The sequence below is a fragment of the Triticum urartu genome, chromosome 7A (assembly GCF_056163025.1).
Source record: "Triticum urartu cultivar PI428250 chromosome 7A, HENAU_Tu73, whole genome shotgun sequence".
NCBI lineage: Eukaryota > Viridiplantae > Streptophyta > Magnoliopsida > Poales > Poaceae > Triticum > Triticum urartu.
Window position 1 is genome coordinate 305,463,941 of NC_141879.1, and position 26,660 is coordinate 305,490,600.

Genomic DNA, 26,660 nt, shown 5'->3' on the forward strand with positions numbered 1-26,660 from the left:
GCGCCCCCCTCCTTCCTTCTCTTCTCTTCCTCCTTCCCTTCTTCTCCTACTTGGACTAGGAAAGGGGGGGACCAAATCCTACTTGGACCGGGAGTCCAAGTAGGACTCCCCCCATGGCGCCCCTAGGGCCGGACACCTCTCCTCCCCCCTTTATATACATGGGAGGGGGGCACCCCAAAGACACACCAAGTCTTCTCTTAGCCGTGTGCGGTTCCCCCCTCCACAATTACACAATTCGGTCATATCGTCGTAGTGCTTAGGTGAAGCCCTGCACCGGTAACTTCATCATCACGTCATCACGTCGTCTTGTTGACGGAACTCTCCCTCGGCCTTAGCTGGATCAAGAGCTCAAGGGACGTCATCGAGCTGAACGTGTGCTGAATGCGGAGGTGTCGTATGTTCGGTACTTGGATCGGTTGGATCGTGAAGACGTTCGACTACATCAACCGCATTACTAAAACGCTTCCGCTTTCGGTCTACGAGGGTACGTGGACACACTCTCCCCTCTCGTTGCTATGCATCTCCTAGATAGATCTTACGTGATCATAGGATTTTTTTTTGAAATACTGCGTTCCCCAACAGGCGCCCCCCTCCACAGTTTACGCCTCCGGTCATATTCATGTAGTGCTTAGGCGAAGCCCTATGGGATCACTTCACCATCACCGTCACCACGCCATCGTGCTGACAGAACTCTCCCTCGACACTTTGCTGGATCAAGAGTTCGAGGGACGTCATCGAGCTGAACATGGCAGAACTCGGGGGTGTTGTACGTTCGGTGCTTCATCGATCGGAACGAGAAGAAGTTCGACTACATCAACCGTGTTGTCAAATGCTTCCGCTTTCGGTCTACGAGGGTACGTAGACATACTCTCTCCCTCTCGTTGCTATACATCTCCTAGATAGATCTTGCGTGAGCGTAGGATTTTTTTTAAAATTGCATGCTACGTTTTTCCACAATACCGACGTAGTTCAAGCAAACATCAGCGGTGCCGCGGTCGGCGCGGCGCACACAGAGGAGGTGTGCAAGCGTTGCGCCCTCCTATTGCCGGAGGCCCGGAGCAGCAACACAACCCGGCGTAAGCGGCAGACTCCCCCAACTGGGAGGTGGCGCTGGGGGAGTAGGAGGCGGCCTACCAGTCCGCATTGGAGGCGGCGCTCTAGCGCGCCCTCGAGGAGAGCCAACGCGAGGAGGACGCGCGCTGGGATGACTTGGAGGAGGCCCTCGTACTGTCGTCGGCGGGGGACTGTGTCTACCCACTGCCGCTGCATGAGCCCAAGGCCAAGCCCGAGCACACGCCCACGCCCACGCCGCCCACGGAGCCCGAGCCGGAGATGTACGCGTGGACCGGCGTCCTCCGCGAGTGGGTGAAGGCGTCGGCCATCGCGCCCTGGGCGCGACGACGGAGCAAGAAAAGCCCTACATGGATCCCTGGCTACAGCTCCACCTGTCGGAGGAGCACAACGACGACGAGCACCAGATGCATGCCGAGCACGAGGAGGAGCGCATGAGGAGGAAGTGCGCCGAGAGCATCAGCAGGAGGAGCACGCGCGCCCTGCAGCAATTCCTCCGGGCCAGCCTTCGTCGACCTCACTGGCGATGACTGCAACAAAGGTGACACCTAAGGCAGCGTGCTGGGTGGTGTTTTCTTTAGTTTTTTTATTTTTATTAATGTTTAAGTGAACTTTAATTATGTTAAATTTGGATGTTATTTTTTGAAATTGTTTTTTAAGTGGACGGCCTGGCCAATCCAAAGAAAAAGACGAGCAATCTCGGCCGATCAAAATGAATAAAAAAGGGACAAAATTCGCGTCCGTTTGGTCACTCCAAAACACGTTTCCTGTGTGGCAAAGCGGACTTCAATCTTGGTAAGGAGTGTGGAAGGCGACGACTACCCGCGGTACCATTCAGCGATCTCCGTTTGCATCTCCGATCGTCTCGCCGGCGTCAGCGAGAATGCAGGGCGGATCCAGCGGCATCGTCTACGGCGGCCTCAAGTACCAGGCAAGCGACACCACCTTCTCGAAGCTTCTAGAACACTCTCCCGTGGCGCCCTCTTCCGTCTCCTTCCTCCTCATCTTCTTTTTCCCCTCTTCCAGGCGCGGTGCATCACCGACGTGCGCGCGGATGCCGGTTCCACCACCTTCCTCGCCGGAACCCTCAGCCTCAAGGAGGAGAACGAGGTACGTTTCTTGCGGGGGACTCTGCCCTGCACTGCGGCAATTGGAGTGGTGATTTCTTCTTTGGGTGGTTGAGAATGGTGCGTGATTGGATCTCGAATTCCTCGTGTCCAAGAATAGGTGCACCTGATCCGGCTGCTGCCGGGGGAGAACGAGCTCGTGTGCGACGGGCTGTTCTACCATCCCAACGAGATCTGGGACCTCAAGTCCTGCCCCTTCGACCACAGGCTCTTCTCCACGGTCTACACGTCTGGTAGAAATGCTCCGCTCTTTTCAGAACTCTCTCTCTCTCTCCCTCTCTCTTTTGATGCACTCAGCATTTTGAGACGCAATTCTAAAGCGTCTCCATGTGAATGACAGGCGAGGGTTATGGCGCGTCCGTTTGGAAGATCCCGGAGCTGTATGGCCAGTCCAACTCACCGCAGCTTGAGCAGCTCTTCACGCTCGATGACCACACGGACAAAATAAGATGGTGCGCTCTTGTTTGCCTTGAAGTTCTGTGCTTGCTCTAGAGCTACTTAATCTTATTTTCATATAGGATGCGTTTGTGCTTGTTGAATTTTAGACGAGATGTAACGAGAATCCCAGAATGCGTTTGTTGTTTAATGTGTCTGTGCCGGTGCACATTTGCAAAGTCCAAATTGGCAAATTATAATGCTCTGACTGGCCGTGCCAATGCTAACATGCAGCATGCACTGATATGAGAGGGTTTTAGTAAGCCGGGTACACTACACGGAACATATCAATTTGGCAGAACGTACCTCACTCGTATCACAACACACAATAGATGATTTTTTTTACTATACAATTATTCTGAGTTACTGTTTTTTTAATTCTGATCTCTGTCATGGTTTTGTAAGTTTCCCATGTTATGCATATAATATTGGTTAGCTTTGCATATTGATATTTTGTGGAGGATCTGTAGTGAGACAATCTCTCTTTATGCATATGATCTTTATTAGCTAGTTTGTTTTTGCAGTGTTCTCTGGTGGCCACTGGGGAAGCATGATAAGCTAATTAGCATCAATGACAGAAACATTTTTCTCTGGAACATAGATCCATCAAATAAATCAGCCAAGGTGTGTCGATCATCCTTTTGTTTAACATACATTACAAATTCTTTTCATTATTTATATGCCTAATATGAGTTTATAAAATCTGAAACATCAATATCTCTATTAGCATCAGTTTAGTACTTCATCATGGTCCTAATTTGAGTACCGAAATTGCAGATGATATCACAGGGATCTGCTGACATGCTTCCCAATTTACGTGGTGGAGCTTGGGATCCACACAATCACAACGCAGTTGCTACAATAACTGATTCGTCACTCCACTTCTGGGATCTCCGTTCTATGAAGTTAGTACTTTGACAATCTTGACCGCATCAGATTATCTGAGCTTATACTTATGTTTGGATTTTCAAATGCTGTACTTACATCTATGTGCATGAACTAATTGTTCTTAGGAGATCAAATGCAATTGAGCATGCTCATATCCGGGATGTGGATTATAACCCCAAGAAGCAAAACATAATTGTGAGTTTGGTGCATCTTGTTCTTCGGATAAAAACTATTTTATTTCTTCTATCAGAAGAAAAGCAGGTTAATGAGTTGCCTTTTTTGTGTGGTAACCCTGAAAAGGGGTATTTTTTTATTAGTTTCTTTTTCTCCGTTACCTTTCAACTTTGCAGAGTTTCTTTTTCTTGCACTTGTGTAAGTAACATAGTTAATATTTAATCTGGATTTGCCACTACTTCTTACTTAGTTATTGTTTGATCAAATTCTTTTTGTTGATTTTGTTTGGCAGCAGGTTTGAAATTTATCATTACCTTTTATAATAAGGTTAATTTAGTCCATTGGAACCTCAAATATTATTTTGTAAATTTTTGCTGAGTCGGGTTCTAGTATCCATGTCGGAGTAACAGTTTGCAAATTTCTTTCAGTCAGCTTCGTTTGTTTATGCTGCTTGAGGTTCCCTTTTGCGGTGCAGGCAACAGCAGAGGGCGAATTCGGAATTCGCTTGTGGGATCTCAGAATGCTTAAGCATCCTCTGAAGGATCTCCCTGGACATTCACATTGGTATGTTGGTGTATCTTATAGTAAACTCAAATGAAAATCTGTTTTTTTTTGTGTATTTAGTTGATGAAATGTTCTAAACCTGCACCATTTGTTCTATGCATATTTGATGTGAATGTGTGCTCCTTGATGCTTGAAATCCTTCATATGAGTGCATATTCGTCCCATGTCAACATTGTTGTTACTTTTTATTGGTCTGGTGTTGTAGCACTTTACCACCTATATGGGATGATGCTGTCAACTCACCAATTTAATATATATGGTTACTAATTTGCTTTTGTGATTTCTTACTCCAGCGATCATCAAGTTAATTGACCTCGATATAATGATTTTTGCAGGACATGGGCTGTTCGGCACAATCCTGAGTATGATGAGCTGATTCTGGTCTCTCTCTCCTCCTCCCCCTCCCGCCCTCGCTCTCTCTCACGCGTGTAGTAATATAGTATATATCAATTTAAATTGTAACTGACTATTGAAACTTCTCTATAGAGTGCTGGAACGGATTCAGCTGTCAATTTATGGTTGGCTAAAGTTGGCACTGATGACTCTGGACCCGAAAGGTTTCTGTTACTCACAGATTTGATTAATTTGTTTGAGGTTGTAATTTTGATGCCCCCAATCTTATTTTCGCAGCCCTTCTGGTTCGCCCACTAGGCAAGAAGAACCATTACTGCACTCGTATACTGACTACGAAGATAGCATCTATGGTACCGTTGAACCTCCCTACTTGTATGTACATTAAAATTTTGACAAAGAATCACAGAGCTGACTGAAATTGTAGGAATTGCATGGAGCTCCCATGATCCATCTTTGTTTGCTTCTTTGTCTTATGATGGAAGGGTGAGTATCTGCAACCTTTTTGTTATTTATTGTAGATGTTGATTTGTGCTTTCTAATGTTACATTTTGTCTAACTGTTGAGAAATCCTCTGATGGTCAGGTTGTTTTAGAATCTGTCAAGCCCCACCTGCAGAGAAAATGAAGCTTGTTGGTCTATTTTCTCCACTTCATGTGTATGTGTATGAAATACTTGTCTTAGCTCTCACTATAGCTGTTCTTTAAGATTTCCGATGGTATGTCTTGTTCTAATAAAATGTTCTTTTCTCCCACAGGCAGGCTTGTTTGTTGTGCATATAATTGGTGTTGTAGAGCTTCGTTCTTGCCATTGTGCGTTCTGCTATAAGGGGCTGATGCGATGATTTGGTTCTAGTAACCCTGGTGCAATAGCAAGCCATTCATATCTCAATAATCACGGCGACGGAAGTCCAGGATGGTTGCTGGAGAAAAAAATGATGTAGTCACAGTTGAAAAGAATATAGCGCAGCTGAGATTTCAACAGTTCTCCTATATCTTCAAATTTTGTCACTAGTTCTTCATTTTGGATTTCGGGGAAACTGTGGATATCGGTAGTGGTAGTTAATTGCTGCTTCTGGGCTTATTAGAATTCTGATATCCGATGAGCCTGGTTGGCATGATGTGATGAAGTATGACTGAGCTGAAGTTTGTACTAGTGTTGTGATTTACAATATCAATGGATTTTTCTGTTTACCGGTCAATTCTTAATATTCTTGTAGGATGCTTTTCTGCAACAGATTGCAATATTCCATCTGTATCTTACAAAATGGCTTAGTCTAGGTCTAGTATATTTGTGTCTTGAGAGTTTTTTGCCTGAGTTGAATTGTACTCCAAATACTCTCTCCATTCCTAAATATAAATCTTTTTAGAGGTTTCACTATAGAGACTACATTCATATATATATATATATATATATATATATATATATATATATATATATATACACACACACACACACACGCCTTTGAAAGCATAGTTTCACTCATTGTGCTTTGTATGTAGTTTATTGTGGAATCTCTAAAAGAACTTATATTTATATTTAGGAATTGGAGGGAGTAGATGCTAATAGTGCTGCGGCTTGCAAGTCAACTGAAGACTAATCTCTGATTTCTTATTACTAATTCTAATTAATGAGAAACTTGTGGCTCCGATTGTGCGCATGAACAACCTACCGCCCGGGAAGGATCGCATGCTTATGTCTTTGCAACTACTCCCTTCGTTTCTAAATATTTGTTTTTTAGCGATTTCAAATGGACTATCATATACGGATGTATGTAGATATATTTTAGAGTATAGATTCACTCATTTTGCTCTGTATGTAGTCACTTGTTGAAATTTCTAAAAAGACAAATATTTAGAAACGGAGGGGGTACAAAACTGATATGCAAATGACAATTCCCGGCGGATATGTGCGCCGCACTTAATCACTTAACTAGTGGTTGGGCCTTGTCATTACGGGCCTCTTGAAAAGAAGTTGTGCGTGTATTTCTCCCTCTGCGGAAATGGAACTTCTGCTTCCTTCTGGTCCTCTTCCTGGCTGGGAGGCCGCCAACTTTGCTCGGCTTTCCCGGCGCTCTATGCTACATCCATCAGGAAGAACCGATCGGTCCAGGAGGCCTTGCAGGGTGACCGCTGGGTCCTCGATCTAAGGCTTGCCAACAGTAGCGACATCGTCCGCCAAGTCATCCAGCTCGCTAGAGAGATCAGAAGCGCCGGCCTTGTCTTCGATGCACAGACGCCTGATTCAATCCGCTGGACGCAGCACAGCTCAGGGATGTTCTCCACCAAATCGACCTACACCACGCAATTTGCAGAGGGACAGCTCAGTAGCTTTAGAAGCCTGATTTGAAAGATCTGGGCACCGGGGAAGATCAAGATGTTCCTCTGGTTCCTCCACCAAGACAAGCTATGGCGCAATGACAGGCTGCAACGAAGGGGGTGGACCAATGGCTACTTCTGCCCTCTGTGCATGAGAAACCTCGAGTCATCTTTCCACCTCTTCTAGGAGTGCCCAATCTCCCTGAAGGTTTGGAACCAAGCTGCGGCCTGGGCTGGTTGCCAGGCTCTAAACCCTGCTGGATGGAGCAGCGAGACTACGTCGACGGGCTGTGCCGAAAGGATCATCACCACTGCAGCCCCGGGAAACCACAAGGGCACCAAGTCGATGCTGGCCCTCATCGCGTGGCACATATGGTTGGAGAGAAACCCCTGCGTCTTCAGAGGGAAACAAGCTGACGAGCGGCACATCGTCGAGGCATGCCGCCGGAACATGGAGCAATGGCGCTTGGCAGGGGCCAAATGCATAGAGCAACCCTTCGGGGACATGGCGTGAAATATCGCCATAGCCACACCCTACTGGGAGCTCAGCGTTCCTAGTCACTGGTTGTAATTTTCTCCCATTCATACGATCACTTGATCGGAACCCCTTTGCCGCTCCCTCCTGCTAAATCAATGAAACACCAGCCACAAAAGCGGGTTTCTTCAAAAAAAAAATTAAAAAGAAAAACTTTCTCACAACACGTGAACATCTCATCCATCTCAAAAAGAAAAAAAGGACCTAAAAAAATCTTAAAATGAAAAAGAAATAAAAGTCTCGCTTCCATCTTTTAAAAATAATCTTAAAAAAATTCAAAAGAAAAAAAAATCTCAATTTCATCTTCCAAAAAAATCAAAAAAATTCTCAATTTTATCTTCCAAAGAAAATCAAAAAAAAATTTGCCACGGTCAACCAGCATGGGCCACGCGGCCATGCTGGTTGGTCACCATTCTCCCGTAGCTTAATGTGTTTGATGAGGACATTTGTAGTTACACCCAGAACCTCTGCTACTACCTATATTGAACCAATTACTAGTCGCGCATGTCAATTAAATTATTAGGTACTTTTGTTTTTTGGTAACGATTCTAATATTCATGAGAATACGATGCTGCCTAATTTGGATATGTTTGTGTTACTTATAAATGAAGGGTCCAACATGAAGAAGAATGATGACCATTGAAGCATGATCAAGCATGGAGAGGATGGCGCGTGCAGGGGGAACAAAAATGAAGTTTCCAGTGGAGTTTTCAACACTTTAAAGTCGCCATGATAACATACAAGGACATAGGCGAAATATACAAAAAAATCTTTTATAAATTTCGTTCATATCTTATTATAGGTGCTTCGCCACCTTATTTTTATGTCAGGCCCATGTAATTTCGAAATAATACTCGTAGGCTATTTTTAGAGTCCGTATTTTAAGGAAAACGACTCAAGAGGTGTTTCACCTTGTAAGGGTGGACAAAGTCACCTCTCTTTTTCCTTATATAAATACCGCCCTTAAGACACCTGTTAGACTTGGGTTTTATTTTGATTAAAGTTCACCATAGCTACAACTTGCGTCCTTCGCTTGTGTTCAACGAACAGACCAAGACATCACAGAACGCCAGTTGATTAGTAAAGTTTTCCTCTTAAATTCGCAATATTCAGAATGCAATATCATTTTCTTACATGTTCTTAGTTTGTGAGTAGGAAATAGACCCATGTGGTTGGGTTGATCGTACCCTGGCTAATAACCTCTTGGAGTTGGTTTAGTGATTGCTATGGCGCGACGTTCTGGCACGTTCGTAGTCGGATTTTCAAAGTCGACTTTCACTAAAAGCGATAGCTACCTCTTATCGAAACATCGGGACACCCTCACCTCTATCAACACTTGAATCCGGCGGGGTACAAATGTTGGGCAACTGTATCCAATGGTTGTAAGGGTCAGTTCTTTTGCTTGCTTTTAGAATAAACTGAAATAAGTTGCCCCCTACCCAACTTAACAATATACATTTTTCTTTATGGAAAATAGAAACATCCAGAACAACGCGCGGGGTATTATCTAGTTCAGTCTAGTTATAATAACAATAAAATACAGATAAAGCACAACGACTGTATACAAACTCATCAAAATTATGTAGTGAGTCTAATCTTTATCTTTACCTAATACTAAAGAGGCTATTGCTTCTGCCCGTCCGTCATTTAAATTACTCCCGAGTTGTCATAAATTACCTACTATGCCACCTATAAGTGAAAAAAATAAACGATTTCATTTTTTTAAAGTCGTCTTGGGGCTTCATTCTTAAACGATATTACCCTCATACATCACAAGCACAGAACTGCCGTAGTGGTAAACGCTTCGGTACTTCACCCGGGAAACCCGGGTTTGATCCATGGATCACCCTTTTTCTCTTCTTTTTTCTGCAAGCACTCCCGCTCCCATGTACAGGCATGATGTCCCCCTGCTGTTTTTACTTCCTTTTTTTCGCCTTTTCTTTTCTTATTTATGTTTATGTTTTTCCTTTTTTTAAATTAATTCGGTATTTCCAAAATATCCAAAGTGAGTTGAAGACTTTTTTTTTAAATCATAAAATGTCAATGAATTCAAAAAATGGTAGGGAAATCATAAAATGTTCAAGATTTTTAAAAACTGTTTGCATATTATAAAAAAAATCATGATTTCAAAACAAACGTTCATGATTTTTAAAAAGTGATCACGAATTCAAAACATATTCAACAATTTGAAAATAATGTTCATGAAATTTTAGAAAATGTTCACAAAATTCAAACATATATGTAAATAACGAACAAAACGAATCATCGCTTAGATAGAACTCTTTTAGGGTATACGTAGAGGTTGTTTTATGATTTTATTTAGTCCATCACGCATTGGTTAAAAAAGGGATTTTGTGTTCTATACAACCGCTTGCCCCAGATAAAATAGACACAACTTCCTATGGCTTAATTTCTGTAAGCTACACGAAAATGACTAAATGTCTAATTTGCCTTTATACATAGCTATGTTTATTCTGGTACTATAGTTGTATTGGTCATGAAAAACACCATGATGCTAGGTCAAGGTGAGACACATTATTCATCAGTCTAGCTGAGATAGGATTCATCAATGCAGCTTGCTTAGCCAAAAAAATATTTCATTATGGCACTTTAGAAGATCAAGTCATGATGAGACCATCACATTTTCAACTTTTGAAATGACTTCTTAAAAGTCTCTTGTCTCATCGTGACATGATTCACACATAGTTTATGAATAACATTTTAAAAGTCCTTATCTTATTTTGACATAGTTTGATTTTTTTTTTCCTTTGCAATGCACAAACATACTATTTGCTATTGTGTGATAAACTACAGACACGGTTGGTCGATGATTTTGTTCATTCAGGGCCAGATGATTTACGTATGATTTGTGAAAACGAGTGTAATGACATTACTTAACTAATATATTCTCGTTTCACCCGCAAAAAAAAGAAAAAAAAAATGCGACCTACGGACACGAGTAGCAGAAAAGAAGACCAAAACCGCGATCCAGTTTAAGGCCTCCTTTGGTTTGAAAGAATTTCATAGAAATTCTAGAGGATAGGATTCTTATAGGATTTTTTCTTTTAAAGCCCTTTGGTTCATAGGAATAGATTCCTATTTCTCCATAGGATTGGTTCCTATCCTCCGCATTTCATACTAAAATAAAAAAGAACCTATACTCAATGAAAAAATTCCTTTGATGTCAACCGAATGACATCTTATTTTCTATTCCTATTCATAGGATTTGAGATACATGTCATCTCATTTCCTACAAAATTCCTATTCCTATGATAATCCTATCCTATGAACCAAAAGAGGCCTGATTAGTACACTCGCCGTACGCTTGTATACTACTCCATCTCGAAAGTTCGAACACACTACTGATCCGTAGGGCTCCCATGTCGCCGCTGTCTCCGCGACTGCTTCGCCGCCGCCGTCGCCGCGGCGCTCTCTCCCTGTCCTGAGATCTCCGTCCGCCGGGCCCGGGATGGTCCTGCCGCGCCGGCGCGGCGGCCACAACCACCACCCGTGCCCGTGCCCGCGCCGCGCCGTTCTGCCGGCGGCGGCGCTACTGCTGCTCTTCCTCCTCGCCGCCGTCACGCTGCTCTACGTCTCCCCGCCGCCTCTGTCCGACCACCCGGCCCTCGCCTACTCCCGCCACCGCTCCCCGCATGCTCTGGTACTCCACTGCTACCCTACTTGCTTCTACCTTTTCCTTCACATCTCTCGATCTAACTCGTGTCGTTCCACGCGTGTGCTTTCGCAGCTGAACAGCTCTGGCGGCGGCAGCCTAGTGGAGCCCGGGCGCCGCGAGATTTCCCGCGTTCCAGTAAGCATGTGCTTCCCCGCTTAGATTAAGCGAGCTAGTTCCTCATTGTGTTCAGTATTCACCCAATCGATTTAGCATTTAGAGAACCAAATCAATTGCACATGATTATTGTGTTCTGTTTGGTGGAGTATTGACTTAATGACTTGAGTACGCTGCATTGCTCCTGTCTTTGTAGCCAATCGTTCTGTTTATGTGGTTATTGCTTTAACTGGGAGATATAAGTGGACTAGGTTCAATTTAGTGTGCCATTGTAAGTAAATTAGTTGGTGGTAACCTATTTGGCTGAGCTCCCTTTCTATCTTATTTCAGAAGAACTTATATTTGCATGCTCCAGCGTATTTCTGAACTTGTTTCCATGGGTTTGTAAAGGTGTGAGTTAAAGTGGATTTTTGTTTTTCTGTGCCGCTGCAGATTATTTCCAGTCTAGACCTTTTCCCCTTTTGGTAAACCTTTTTTTTTCTGGCTAAAGTATGTTAAAATAGAACTTTGTTTTCAGGATTGCTTAGTTAGTTTCAATTTCTCAAACTGCAGAAAGGTGGTTGGACTGCGACAGATGGCCTCTGGGGTTCGAAGCTCGCTAGCAAATTCTATGGGTGCAGCAACTCAAGCAGCAAGTTTCTTGGTGCGCAATATTTTTTGCCATAGATGGTTGATTAGAATTTGCAGTACCCACATAGGCCATTTCAGATATTAGATTTGTTCTACAATCTTACAATCTTATAATGCATATCCTGGAAATGGTGTTGGTGGTAGCGGTGCCTCTGAAGTGTTTCAAATTGTGCAGATTCAGGTGTTATGACACATCCAGACCGTTATTTGATGATTGTTACAAGTGGGGGCCTCAATCAACAGAGAACAGGGGTAAGACATGTGCAACTGCCACATGTTCCTGCTCGAATATTATAATGCATGTAGATGTGTATGGCAAAACATGTAAACAACCAGTTTAAATATGTGTATGAAGAAAGCCTACTGTCTTAATACACTCTCATTCTCTTAGTGCTAGAGCTTGAGTTTGTTTTTGTAATATTATTATTTCATTTACTCTATCTGCTCCAAAATACCAAGGGTTCTTTTCCAGGTTTACTATGTTTTAGATATCCTGATTATAAATGAAATAATCATTAGGAAATGTATTTTCAAGTGGCTAAACTAATACTGGATTCAGTATTAGAACTGAGCTGGTATCGTTACATATGAATACAAATGCATAACAAATCAAACTTATTGATACACATATGCAACTTGCTTGCGTTTTTGAATTTTGAAAAGATGTGGTTTCTAGGCAATATCACCTGAAGAAGCAGGTAGCCTATTGCCCACATATCCAGAATTAAGCGTGCAAATATGGATCATATCTTCTCATGAGTATTGTAAGTAGTACTTCACATAAAACACAACACAAGTTAGAGCTTGTATTCTCTTGCAATATTTAAAACCATTAGTAATCTTCAGTCAGACTTTGAACAGTATAGGCTAATTCTGTGAACAGTTAGGCACCTCCCGAGTATAGTACTCCCTCCGTCCCAAAATAAGTGTCTCAACTTTGTACTAATACAAAGTTGTACTAAGCTTGAGACAGTTATTTTGGGACGGAGTGAGTAGTGTGTAAGGATGTGGCAAAGCTTGAAGTCTGAGGTCTCTGCAATTTTATTTTGGAAGTGAGTAAGCTGAGGAGTGTCTCTTCATGTTTCACAGCTAACTCTGTAGTAGCTATGTGTGTTTTCTGATTACATATTATGATGTTCATAACTATGCCCATTATCCTGATTAACGTGTGCTTCTTCTCAGATAATTGATGCTGTTGTTGCTGCACGTATTTTAAATGCAACACTTGTTGTTCCCAAATTGGACCAAACCTCCTTCTGGAAAGATGCAAGGTTTTTTCGAGTACCAACAATTTCTCATCCTAGCCTTCTAGGTCTGCTCATGTTTTTAAGAAGACTGAAATGTGTTGTTTGTGTTTATACCATTTCTCTGCACTCTGCAGTGACTTTGCTGAAATTTTTAACGCCGACTGGTTCATCTCATTTCTATCAAAGGATGTAAGGATTGTGAAAGAGCTTCCAAAGATAGGAGGTAAACTGTGGGCTCCTCATAGAATGCGTGTGCCCCGCAAATGCACTCAGCGATGTTACTTGAACCGTGTGTTGCCTGCACTTATTAAGAAACATGTAAGTATCTGCTCAACTTATTTATCGCATACTCGTGCTCCTCATTTGGATGGTATGAACTGTGAAATAGAGACATTTCGTATGCAAGTATACGAAAGGCCCCAATAGTACATATGCATATTTATATTAAAAGAGGAATATGCACATAAAAGAGGAGTATGTACAAGGCATTTGTAGACTCCATGCTGTGGAGCACTAGGACGATAGGTTATGTAGCTATGCTTAAACCTGAATTTAGACAACAACCTGCGTGATCATATTGATTTTCAAAATGACTTCTTCTGCTGGGGAACTGTTAAGAACTCTTTTTGGTAAAGAAAATGTTACTACTTCATTTTGTTAGCATTTTCCGAAGCTGTAGCCCCCTATTAGAAGTTGTTTTTGTGACAATGTAAGAGAATTGACTTCTGTGATTAAATTACTAGGGTAGCTTATATCTCTTCTTTCACCTGATGCAGGTTGTTCGACTAACAAAATTTGATTATAGGCTAGCAAACAGGTTGGATTCTGATCTGCAAAAGCTGAGATGCAGAGTTAACTACCATGCATTGAGATTTACTGACCCAATACAAGAAATGGGTGAAAAGATAATACAGAGAATGCGGGAGAGGAGCACGTATTTTATTGCTCTTCATTTAAGGTGCTCCCACTTCAAATTTTCATGATTCAGCTCACATTTTTCTTTGATGCAAAGTGAGAGAAAGCTTATCGATATACGACCTACTGATTTGGTATTGTAGATTTTCAAATTTTGTTCTATAAAGCTGGTCAAACATAGAGAAGTTTGATTTTTCAAAAAAACTATACACTATATTTTGGAACGGAGGGAGTATTAGGTTATCTCATTCTGTGCTGTGAACAGCATAGTTTGATATGAGTCAAGACAGTTTAGAGCACAAGGATCGGTTAACCGGGCTGGGGATGAGCATAATGCTAGCTTCTTAGCAAGTATGTTATTGATATTATGAGCATGATGCCTTGTTTACCAGGAAAACCCTAATTGAGCATAGTCTACGGGGGGGATGTACAAAGGAGTGAAGGGAGATGTCTATAAGTTGCTGGTCAACACTCTCTACCTAATAATAATATTATAGGGAGGAAGCTTCCTTGGTTGTTGGTCCGTCATACCCATCATGCCACCTATAAGTGATGGGAAAACGGTTCAACGTCCTCAGGCCCATTCCGGATGCGTTTTGATCGCTAGAAAGCATTCGACAGCCAAACGCCTCTGGCTCTGATCGTAGGCTGGGCTGACAGCCCATTTAGTGGAGATGCAAGCCTGTTCAGGCGAGAATCTACCCCAGGTCAGTAGTTGCTAAAATGCTTGGTGGGTCAGCCTGTCAGTGCTCGCACGCTTCTCTTTGTGTGCTTCTCCTCTCTACTGTTCGCTGGAAGGGGAAAAATCAATTGAAAATGAACAGGCTGCTGCTCCCAAAAAAAAAACCAGCCGCTCCTCACTTCAGGAAAAATCGCCCGCCTGGTTTTCTGACAACTAAAATCATTATGACAAACAATTAAGTATGGTCCTCTGTATATTTGGCTGCTAGGTTCGTAGGATTAATTGCACACTTGGCTAGTGAAGTAAACCACTATTGTCTATGTCTCCATCAGCAAATGTGATTTCTGGCCCTACTTCTCAAAACAAAAATGTACTGTCAAAGCTACAAAAATGTTTACCCCAATTGCTGTGCACTCCTTTTTTAGGGGGGATATTTAGTTTTAATGTTGTCAATGTTTTGTGATGCCAGATTTGAACCAGATATGCTTGCCTTTTCTGGGTGCTACTACGGTGGTGGAGAAAAAGAGAAGAGAGAACTTGGTGTGATACGGAAGAGATGGAAAACCTTGCATGTGTGTATGATATCATAATGTATTGTTAGGTACTTAGTCATGAAGTCACATATAAATATTATGAATGCAATCTTTGCTATTTTGCATTTCAGGCTAGCAATCCAGAGAAAGAAAGAAGGCACGGTAGATGCCCGCTAACTCCTGAAGAGGTGGGGTTGATGTTGAGGGCACTGGGCTACAGAAACAATGTTCATATTTATGTTGCCTCTGGAGATATATATGGTGGGGCAAAGACATTAGCACCCCTGAAAGCGCTCTTGCCCAATCTTCATACCAAAGAAACAGTAGCAAGCAAAGATGAGCTGGCTCCGTTCTCAAAGTACTCATCTCGCATGGCCGCACTTGATTTCATTGTCTGTGATGGAAGCGATGCTTTTGTGACCAACAACAATGGTAATATGGCCAAAATTTTGGCTGGGCGAAGGTATAACCTTATTCTGCTGATATCCCTTGGTTGTCATCATGGTTTTCCTTGTATAGGGATCTAATGTTAGTTCTGACCATACATTGGTGGCCGTGGCAGGAGATATCTTGGGCATAAGAGAACGATCCGACCAAATGCGAGAAGGCTCTACTCGTTATTCTTGAGCAGAGGAAACATGTCCTGGGATGCATTCTCCTCCAAAGTGCACATGGCCCAGAAAGGATTTATGGGGGAGCCCAAAGAGCTGAGGCCAGGAAGGGGGGAGTTCCACGAGAACCCCTCGACATGTATATGTGAAAACACCGATCCCAAAACACCGACCAAACCTAACCTTCAAAGCGAGCAAGGATTGAGTAATGGCAGCGAGGGAGGGAAAGCCATTACCGAGCCCACAGTTGCTAATCATACCAACGAGGAGTTGGGAGGATCCAGTGCGGAAGAAAATGACACTAGCGCGGAGAAAGAAGACGACACTAGTGCGGAGAAAGAAGATGACACTAGTGAAGAGAAAGAGGAGATAGCTGACCCGGAAGCGGAGGATGATGCGTTGGTGAGACCAGATGATCCTGAGTTGGAGGAGGTTCTTTCAGATTAGACAAGTTACCCAGGCCGTAGGTAGATGTTAACCAGCCGGCAGAGTTTTGGTGAGCAGCTGATGGATTTTTTGCCCCTTTAAATGTACATATTTTGTGTGTGCTGTGTAAAATATGCAACCCCCCCCCCCCCCCCCCCCCCCCCCCCTCTTGCGCTCTAGTTAGCTCGTACTGCACCCTTCCTTTTGTTAGTCCGGTATCATAGAGGGTGTGTGCTGATATCGTTGAGTTTGTAATGTGTGTGGTATGCTGTATAGCATACGCTCGTTTGTATTTTATTCACTTTTCTGCAACTCATTCTGGTGGTGTCTAAGATGCACATCTCTGACTTATTTTTGCAGCAATGGCATTTGAGCAGCACATCCACGGAGTCTGCATTTCAGCAAAACTGCCAGGTCAATATACCTTCTGTCCGATCAGCTTGTTTATGAATCCCCCCTTGAAAATGTGGTTCTAGAATTCTTGTCGCCTCTGAGGGAGGTTCTACAAATGCCAGGCACATATAAAAATAAGCAGCCTGATTGCAGCCATGAAATATGGTGCGTTCTTTTGATAGCCCAATCACGTGCCAAATGGCGTCCTCGCTCTGCTCCAGCCAACATCAAAATGCTACTCCCCCGATCGACTTTGTTTGGAGCCTTATCCTAGCGTTGAATTCTTCGCTTAAGACAGAGACAGTCCAAACCCATTCATTCTGGCCAATACATGTTACATGATACTTCTTCTGTCCCACAATATAAGATCGTTTTTCAAGCTATGTTAAAAAACGATTATTATGGAACGGAGGGAGTACACGAAGCCCAACTACACCGGCACAACACCGGCACAATAGATGTATGTTATGAGAATTGCACGATGTATTGCTCTCGTGCATAGGTATGTATATATGATGTATAAAGGTGGGCCACGGACCTCAACTATACAATGAACTAGGAGGCGGGTCCAATATACAATATGCACACAACACATATACTCAACACCCCTCCGCAGTCAAAGCGGCATCGCGGCTGACGCAAAGATTGGACCGAAACTTCTCAAATGACGTCGTAGGCAAGCCCTTGGTCATGATATTTGCAAATTGTTCGAAAGTAGGAACATGTAAAACACGAATATGGCCAAGGGCCACCTGTTCCCGAACAAAATAAATATCCAACTCAATATGCTTGGTCCGTCGATGATGCACCGGGTTAGCGGAGAGGTAGACCGCGCAGTAGACCACCATGGCACGGTCAACATGGCAAGAGAGCTCCTGAAGCAGCTGGCGAAGCCATGAACACTCGGCGACGGCGTTGGCCACCGCACGATACTCAGCCTCAGCACTGAAACGAGAGACCGTAGGCTGCCGCTTGATGACCACGATATAAGTGAGGGTCCAAGGTAGATACAATAGTCTGAGGTGGAGCGACGAGTGTCAGGGCAGCCCGCCCGGTCTGCATTAGAGTAGGCGGTGAGGGCGATGTCAACGGAGGCGTGAAGCGTGACGCTAAGATCCATAGTGCCACAGACATAGCGGAGAATCCGCTTGCGGCAGCCTAGTGAACGCCTCAGGGGGCATGCATATGAAGACACACCTGCTGCACGACATACTGGATCTCCGGTCGAGTCAGAGCGAGGTACTAGATAGCACCAACGATAGACCGATAGAAAGCAGCATCCGAAGCAGGAGAACCATCCGTGGCAGAAAGCTTGGCCTTCGTATCAATAGGCGTGGCGGCGGGCTTGCAGTTAAGCAGGCCGACGCGCTCCAGGAGCTCATGAACGTACTTCCGCTGATGAAGGAAGAAGCCATCCGGACGGCGCACCACCTCGACATCGAGGAAGTAGTGCAAAGGGCCCAAGTCCTTGATGACGAACTCAGCGCGAAGACGAGCCGTGAGCTGACTGAGGAGACCAGCCGTACATGCCGTCAGGATGATGTCGTCGACATAGAGCAGTAAGTAGGCCATGTCAGAGCCCTGATGATAGACGAAGAGCGAGGTGTCCGAGCGGGTAGAGCGGAACCCAAGTTGGTGGAGAAACGCCGCGATGCGCTGGTATCAAGCGCGCGGAGCCTGCTTGAAGCCGTACAAGGACCGCGAGAGCAGGCACACGTGGTCGGGAAGCGCCGGGTCAACAAACCCGGTGGGCTGCTGGCAGAATACCTTCTCCTCGAAGTGACCATGAAGGAAGGCGTCGGAGACGTCCATCTCGTGCACCGGCCAAGCACGGGAGACCGCAAGGTGAAGAACCGTGCGTATCGTGCCGGGCTTGACGACCGGAGCGAAGGTGTCGGTGAAGTCAATGCCAACACGCTGTCGGAAGCCACGAACGACCCAACGCGCTTTATAGCGATCAAGGGTACCATCAGGACGGAGCTTGTGTTTGAAGACCCACTTCTCGGTAATCACGTTGGCGTGCCGGGAACGGGGAACAAGCTGCCACGTCCGGTTGCGCAACAGGGCGTCAAACTCCTCTTGCATCACAGCCATCCAGAGCGGGTCACGAAGAGCGGCTCGAATGGAGGACGGCTGAAAGAACATGCGGTGCCCCCATGTTTGGTTTTGGTAATTGATGACAATCTCTATGGACTAATGGTTGCCTTGAGTTATATTTGAAGGTTTTTGTTCATAGGCTTTTCTTGGAGTACATGTGTTGGTTTCAAGAAGAGTTTGTGTCGACCAAGGTGCTATTCAAGGAATTACCTAAAGATTGGTCTTGTGAGAGGTTGAACAAGACTAAGTCAAAGAGTGAATCAAGTTGACCAACCCACAAAGCGTAGAAGATGTACCGAGAGGGATCAAGTGATCCCATGGTATGGTAAGCATTGTCAATTACGCTTCGTGTACTAACCCATGGTCTTCGTGAGGGTTCTTTATGGGGTTAGGTTGCGGTGTGCAAGTTCAAGTGGAGCATCACGAAGAGATCAAATGCTTGAAGCTTGCCGTCCTTTGTGATGACAATGGACTTATGAAGATGTGCGGAAGAGTGGCTCACCCATAGTGGAGTATGGGGGAGCAATCAACTAGTCTTCATCAAGTCAACCCAATCAAGAAAGATGGTCCAACTTGAGGGGGTCAAGATCGTCCTCATCTAGCTCAAGTGGACCATGTGCAAGGCAAAGGTTTGCCCTTGATAGGTTTTCTATTTTACCAGTCTCATGATGGTAGTTGGGAGACTGGGTTATAGGATCGATTGCCGTACTATCAAGGGGGGCTCTCGATGAGTAGCTTGATCGTATCGTTCGCTGAGAGCTCAAACCATTGCATCCTTGCATCATCTTTCTTGGTTCTTGTTTGGTTCTCTTTGAGAGTCTTAGAGCCTTTGGTCATCTTGATGACAAGTTTGAGTTCATCGAAAACGGAGTTTGCTTGCATACTCTATGATGTTTTCGTTGTTGGAGGTTTTGCTGGTTCTTCTCGGTTGGAGGTTTCACTCCTCTATTTGTTGGCATACCTCCCATGCCTCTTCTTTCTATAACCAGTCGTTGTTTTGATGCTACTCGTCGTCTTGTTTCCAACAAGCTTGAGTTTGCTCAATTCGGAGCTCGTATGCAGAAGTTATGGCAGTTCTTGTTCTCTTGAGTGTGGTTTTGTCAGGTCCGCGTTGGAAAGGTTTGGGTGGTTTCTTCACGTACACGTCTTCTTCTTTTCCCCTCCTTCTTCCTTGGAGCTTTCTCCGTTTTCTTGCCTCCCTTGTGTGGCTGCCATTGTTGGTTGCGGTAGTACTGCTCCCAGGAAAGCGGTAGTACCGTAGGCATCAGCGGTAGTACCGTGCAGTGGCACGGTAGTACCGCAGGTGCCCACGGTAGTACCGCTCCCCTAGAGCCGCACTACCGCTGCCCACCAGGCTAGTGCCGCCCCTTTGCGGTAGTAGGAGCGGATGTAATTTTTTACATCCGCACCTACCGCGGTAGTACCGCTTTCGCCGTGCGGTAGTACCGCGTTATGCGTTCAGGCAGTAGTACCGCCCCTCGGCAGTACTACTGTGTCGGGTTTTTACTACTTCCGTTTCTTTGCGGAAGTAGGCACGGAAGTTTCCCTTTTTCCCTGGCTGGGACTTTTGCCTCGGGGTAGTACCGCATGGGGGGCGCGGTAGTACCGTGCGTGCGGAAGTTCCGCCTCCAGCTCCTGTGCGTATGTTTATCGGTTCTGTGCTGGGATTGCGGCAGTACTGTGGGTCGGTACGGTAGTACCACACCGCCGTGCGGTAGTACCGCTTGGATGAAAGCAGTAGTACCGCGCGGCCTTGCGGTAGTACCGCTGGCCAGGCGCGGTAGTACCGCTGGCCAGGCGCAGTAGTACCGCTGGCCGCGGGCTGGTTGGTGGGTAACGGTTGGATTTTTCCCCACCTATAAAAGGGGGTATTCTTCCCCAATGAACCTCATCCTTTGAGCTCGTGTTCTTCCCCCATTGTTGACCTTCTTCGAGCTTGCTAACTCTCAATCCCTACATGGATTCTTGCTAGTTTTTGAGGGAGAAGAGAGAGGAGATCTAGATCCACATTTCCACCAATCACTTTCTCCTCTATGTGAGGGGAACCCCTTGGATCTAGATCTTGGAGTTCTTGGTGTTCTCTTTCTTGTTCTTCCTCTCATTTTCCTCCCTAACATTAGTTGCTTCAGTGGGATTTGAGAGAGAAGGACTTGGGCACTCCGTGTGCCCTTGCCATTGCATTTGGTGCATCGGTTTGAGTTCTCCACGTGATACGTGGAAGTTACAAGTTGAGAAGCTTATTACTCTTGGGTGCTTGGTACCCTTGAGCTTGTTCCTCTTGGGTGCTTGGGCGCCCTAGACGGTTGTTGGTGTTTGGAGCTCAATCATTGTGGTGCAAAGTTCCGGGCAAGCGTCGGGGTCTCCAATTAGGTTGTGGAGATCGCCCCGAGCAATTTGACGGGCACCGGTGACCGCCCCCAAGGGTTGCCAAAGTGTACGGGTTCGTTGACCGCCCCCAAGGGTTGCCATTTGTACGGGTTCGGTGACCGCCCTCAAGGGTCCCTTAGTGGAATCACGGCATCTTGCATTGTGCGAGAGCGTGAGGAGATTATGGTGGCCCTAGTGGCTTCTTGGGGAGCATTGTGCCTCCACACCGCTCCAAACGGAGATTAGCAACCGCATGGATGTGAACTTCGGGATACATCGTCGTCTTCGCGTGCCTTGGTTATCTCTTACCCGAGCCCGTTACTTATGCACTTTACTTTGTGATAGCCATATAGTTCTGTGTCATATATCTTGCTATCTCATAGTTGCTTCTTGCTTAGCATAAGTTGTTGGTGCACATAGGTGAGCCTAGTTGTTTTAGGTTTTATGCTTGGCAAATTAATCGCTAGGTTTATTCCACATTTGTTCAAGCCTAAACCGTAATTATTTTAAAGCGCCTATTCACCCCCCTCTAGGCGACATCCACGATCTTTCAATTAGTATCAGAGCCTCGTCTCTCTTTGTTAGGCTTAACTGCCTAGAGAGTAAAGATGTCGACTAGGGGATTAGGATTCTCTGACACTCTTAGTTTTGATGGCACAAATTTTGATGTTTGGGTAATTCGCATGCTTAATCTCTTTAGGGTCATGGACCCAAATTTAGAGCGAATTGTAGATATGGGTTTTGCTCCTCCAAAGGATCCCCAAAGATTATCTTTAGAGGATGAGAAAAACTCTTATCTCAATGCTCAAGCTTCTAATGTGCTTTTCGATGCTTTGAGCAATGTAGTTATATTTCAACTCATGTCGTTCCGGGATGCTCATGAGTTGTGGACAAAGCTTCAAGATAAATATGGCGTGTCCAAGTTTTGTGGGGATGATTGTTCTCCCTCCACATCCGGCCGTATAGTCTTCTCAACTTCTTCTACTTCACCTACATGTGGCTTGCCACAAGGTAATGATATGGTGAGTAGTGTTGGTCATTGCAATGATGATAGTATGTTTATTGTGGATGATCCTTCATCACTATCTTATTGCAATGCTCCTTCTTTGGGCTTTAACACTTCGAGCACTCCAAATGTTTCACATGCTTGTGTTGATAGTCCTTGCATATCATGTAGAAATTGCTTGACTAAATCCCATGATGATATGTTTACTATGTCTTGTTGCCATGATAAAAATGCATATATGTCCTCGAATTGTTGCGCTAACAATGTAGAGGAAACCCAACACCCCATGGAACAAGATGTGGTCTTGAATGGTGCTTCAACGGATCCTACATCATCATCTATTGCATTTTGCCTTATGGCCAAGGCTTCAAAGGTATCTCCTACTTTGAATCCCAATATATCTTGTGATGATGGCAAGAGTGATGATGATGTTGATTATGATGAAGAGAACGATAATGTTGCCTCCTTAAAAACTAAGGGGGAAATGATTTTTAAAGCTCTTCACAAAAATAAACTTGCTCGTTCCAACTTCATGGAAATCATGTCTATTGCCATTGAAGGCAAGAAATACATTGAGGAGTTGGAATCTCATCTAGAGGAGCATGAGGTCACCATTGATAAAATGGAAGCTCATGAGCGTGATTACGCAAATGAGATTGCAGACCTCTCTCAAGCTCTTGAACTTGAACAAACCACCAAGGAATCTCTTGAGGAGACTTTTGCTCTAGAATTATCTAGAGTAAGGGAATCTCATGATAGAGCTCTTGAGGTGGCCAATGATTTTGAAACTAAAAATGAGGAGCTTGAAGTTGCGCATGCTAAACTCCTTGAGGACTTTGAGCACCTCGAAAATGGCTCAAGGGTCATTAAGAGTGAGCTCATCAAACTCACCGAGTCTCATACTCAACTTAAAGCTTCATATTCAGAAGAGCTTGCCAAGTTGTCTTCTCCTCTTGTTGCTAATGATGATGCTTGTGCTAATAACTCTATCTCTTGTGAAGCATCCATATTAAAGGAGAATGTTGAGCTAAGGGCTCAACTTGAGTTGCTATCTAGCAACTATGGGATGTTGGAAGAAAATCATGTAAAGCTCACAAGCTCTCATGATGATCTTCTAGTATCCCATAATGTGCTAAAATTAGCTCATGAGGCCATGCTTGCTAAGGTAACATCTAGTGAGCCTCATGTGGATACTAGCACTACTTCTAGTCAAAATGCTATATTGACAGGTGCTAGTCCTTGTAATTTATCTACTCACAATGTTGGTACATCTTGTGATGAATTGCTTTTCTTGCCTTGTTGCTCTAACGATGAAGCTTATACTTTCTCTAGTACTTGTGTTGAGACTAACCATGTAGAGGAAATCAAAGAGTTCAAGGCCCAAGTCACTTCTTTGAAGAAAGACTTGGAAAAGAGTCATGAAGGGAAATCCACACTCAACAATATCTTGAGTGTGCAAAAATCCCCCAATGACAAAGGTGGACTTGGATTCAACTCCAATAAGAAGAAGAAGTCCAAGATGATCAAGAAGAAGGGCCAAGAACAAGTCAAGAATTCGGCCAAGATTATTTGCTTCAAGTGCAAAGTAGAAGGCATCATGTTAGATCTTGCCCATTGAAGAAGAAGCCCATTAGTGACAAGCAACAAGGGAAGCGGCCACAAGTTCACTCTCATTCTCAACCTCAAGTTGAAGAAAAGCCTCTTCCCAAGAAGACTCAAGCTTATGCTTCTCAAGTTGAGAAATCAAGTGAGAAGAAAGTGAAGAGTAGACGTTGCTACGTATGTCGTGAGAAAGGTCACCTCGCCTCTTCATGCACTAGTGGTAACCTATCCAACCCAATTATTATTGATGATGTCTATTCTCTTGGAAAGGATAAGGTTGGCAATGTGGTTGCCAAGTTTGTTGATACTCAAAGTGGTTTGAAGCAAAGAACCATTTGGGTAGCCAAGCTTATTGTGACTAACCTCTTAGGTCCCAACTTGGTTGGGGACCAACAAGCTCAAACTTGATCAATAGGTGATGTTGGAGGTCATTGGAGACTTGGCTATATCATGAAGAATTAAGGGGACTTCATCATACTTATTGTCTTGAGCCAAGTCATTCAGATTATCAAGTTTCTATCTTATATCCAATGTTCCTCCTTGCGGTAACTCGTGCTTAAATTGTTTACATTGAAAGTTACTTGCCCCTTTGCATGTTTGGCTTTGTTCCTTGCATGTGTTTGTATATGTTGTGCTTCCAACTTGTGTGTTGGTTTGGACATCATGTACGTGTGTGTCGTGCGTAGAGCCTTCTTGCTTCTTCTTGTATCTTAGTTGGCTCTTGTGAGAGATTAATGGAATATCCCGTTATGGGGGAGTAATGTGCTTTGTGCACCTCACAATCCTATAAATATGTGTACATGAGGAATACCATTTAGTATTGATATTACAAGATTATCTAGTTGCTATGTGGTATGTCTTCTCATGAGAAATTCAAATTCTAAATAGTCCATTAATTATCTCTTGCTGGATCCTCTAATTGCCTCTTGTTAAGTGTTTAATTGGTATCACATTATGGGGGAGTAATATGCTATGTGTATATTACTAGCCTAGAAAATGTGTACATTTGAGATATTGTCACCTAGAATTGATATTGTAAATTATCTTGTTCCTAGGTGGCATGTTAGCTCTACAAGTTGCAATTTGCTTTTGTTGGTGTGAAGATGATGTCGGATATCCTTGTTATCTACCACCGGGAATTATTTTCAAATACTTCTTGTCTCTTGACAATTGGTACTCACTTATGTGTGGTAGAAATTATTGATCATCTTTACATTGGCCTTTGCTATTTTTTTGCCCTTTCTCTTGCCAAGGTTTATATCAACTCCCTTTGTCTTCCATACACTTGTGGATCTTGTTTATTTCTTGACCTTGTGTAGTGTTTTCTAGATATAGTGAAAGTGGTGATCCCACCTCGTGCATTTTGTATTCAAATGAAAATTCTCTTTAATGCACTAGTCTTGGGGGAGCTATCCTATTCTCTATAAAACACTCATCTTGTGATCCTTATCAAGTGTGTGTTTGTGGAAGGCAAGCCGGTTCTTTTTGGTGCTTTGTGCCATCATGAAACTTTGTAGAGGGCTTGGTTTGTTTGAAACCATTCTCTCTTTTGGGAGTTTGACATCTTTCTTTTTGAGTATATCAATGGATATCTCATTCCTTGTTGTATCCATTATGGATACCCTCCAAGTGATGATTTATTCGTTCGATATCTTTTCTTCTCTTGTTTTTTTTCTTTGTCTTTTGGTATCGGTTCTTAAAAGTCTTGAGCATGCATATTAGCTTCGTGTAGTATCTTTGGCATGCTTTCTTTCTTAGACCCAATATATAGGGGAAACTTCACCAAGTCTCAAATTGGATGAGATGTGCATGAAATTCTTTTTCATATCTATATGCACATATTTATGTGGAGTTTGTCCTATGTATTGTTGGTTCTCTAACTTTTTGGTCCCAATGAGTTTGGGTACCATTTTGTTTGTGTTGTTGTTCTAGGAACAAGTGGAGATGCATTGGATGCTCGGCTCACTCACAAGGAAGGTGTTGTCACCATGTGTTTATTGGAGTCAAGCTAGGATGATCAATGAACTACTTTGTACCTTTAATTGGTATCTACTACATCCTTCCAATGTTATCTCGGTAACAAGTATCTTCATATACTTCATGCACACATTTCTTGCATCAACCTTGTGTAGGTTGCATCTTAGCATGTTTTTTTATTCCATCTTGTGATACTTGTTTCCTTTCTCAAAGCATCTCAACGATGATCTCATGTTGCTAGTTGTGATGTCTTTGATAGTTGTGTAGTAGGAATTCATTTGTATACAATAAGACTGTATCTAGCCATGTGCTATGCTTTCAAGCAAATATCTTATTGGTATATTTATGATTTCCTTGTGGATATCTTGTTCCTCGTGTTGCAACTATTTCGGGTGTACATCCTTCTTTGTAGATATATATCTTCATGATTTCGTCTATCTAAAATCTTATACACTTGAGAAAAGTTGCATATCTAGTTGATATCCTTTCTTTCACGTCTACCTTGTCTTATGTGATTTTTTTGGTGGCTCCGTGAAAGCTTTTGACTTGAGTGCGTGTCTTATCTCGTTGCATCTTGATGCACTCTTGTGTGGTGAAGATTACTTTCCTCATGCTTATCTTTACGAGGCTTTTGCCATCTTATTGGTATCCCTCGTCTTGATGAGGCTTTCATCTTCTATCTTCACCACGGGTTGTCACAAGCATAGGTTCCTTTTATGCTTATTAGTAAGATTGTGAACCCATTTGCTAGTTGTGTGTGGGAATGATAGGCCTTGCACCGTGTGCCTCATTCTTTCAAGACTTTCTTGATGCTTAATGCTCATCCGTACATTAAGTCTTCTCAAGTGCATTGCCTTGACTCTCACACATCATTTTGGTTGAGCCCATTCTTAAGTTGCCTCTTTCACTTGTTGCTCAACC

At 43.7% G+C, this 26,660-nt stretch overlaps 2 protein-coding genes across 4 annotated transcripts; both read left to right on the top strand.

Annotated features, from left to right (window-relative positions):
* The first annotated feature begins 1,815 nt into the window (after positions 1-1,815).
* Positions 1,816-5,803, top strand: LOC125530173 (WD repeat-containing protein DWA2). 2 transcript variants are annotated; one of them, XM_048694581.2, is made up of 14 exons: positions 1,816-2,002; positions 2,098-2,181; positions 2,299-2,431; positions 2,539-2,650; positions 3,158-3,257; positions 3,411-3,538; positions 3,647-3,716; positions 4,171-4,259; positions 4,595-4,640; positions 4,746-4,816; positions 4,890-4,963; positions 5,038-5,096; positions 5,196-5,274; positions 5,368-5,803. In XM_048694581.2, the coding sequence occupies exons 1-13, from the start codon at positions 1,955-1,957 to the stop codon at positions 5,235-5,237; spliced, it is 1,056 nt and encodes a 351-aa protein (XP_048550538.2). In that variant the 5' UTR covers positions 1,816-1,954; the 3' UTR covers positions 5,238-5,274; positions 5,368-5,803. The 2 variants fall into 2 exon arrangements, with proteins under 2 accessions (XP_048550538.2, XP_048550537.2); XM_048694580.2 differs by having other exon boundaries at positions 5,196-5,268.
* Positions 5,804-10,777: 4,974 nt separating this feature from the next.
* Positions 10,778-17,034, top strand: LOC147959399 (O-fucosyltransferase 6-like). 2 transcript variants are annotated; one of them, XM_087538014.1, is made up of 11 exons: positions 10,778-11,124; positions 11,212-11,274; positions 11,806-11,896; positions 12,059-12,135; positions 13,066-13,154; positions 13,265-13,448; positions 13,907-14,088; positions 15,197-15,299; positions 15,392-15,723; positions 15,823-16,367; positions 16,658-17,034. In XM_087538014.1, exons 1-10 carry the CDS (start codon positions 10,933-10,935, stop codon positions 16,316-16,318), a joined length of 1,809 nt encoding a protein of 602 aa, XP_087394140.1. In that variant the 5' UTR covers positions 10,778-10,932; the 3' UTR covers positions 16,319-16,367; positions 16,658-17,034. The 2 variants fall into 2 exon arrangements, with proteins under 2 accessions (XP_087394140.1, XP_087394139.1); XM_087538013.1 differs by lacking the exon at positions 16,658-17,034 and having other exon boundaries at positions 15,823-16,613.
* Positions 17,035-26,660: the final 9,626 nt, after the last annotated feature.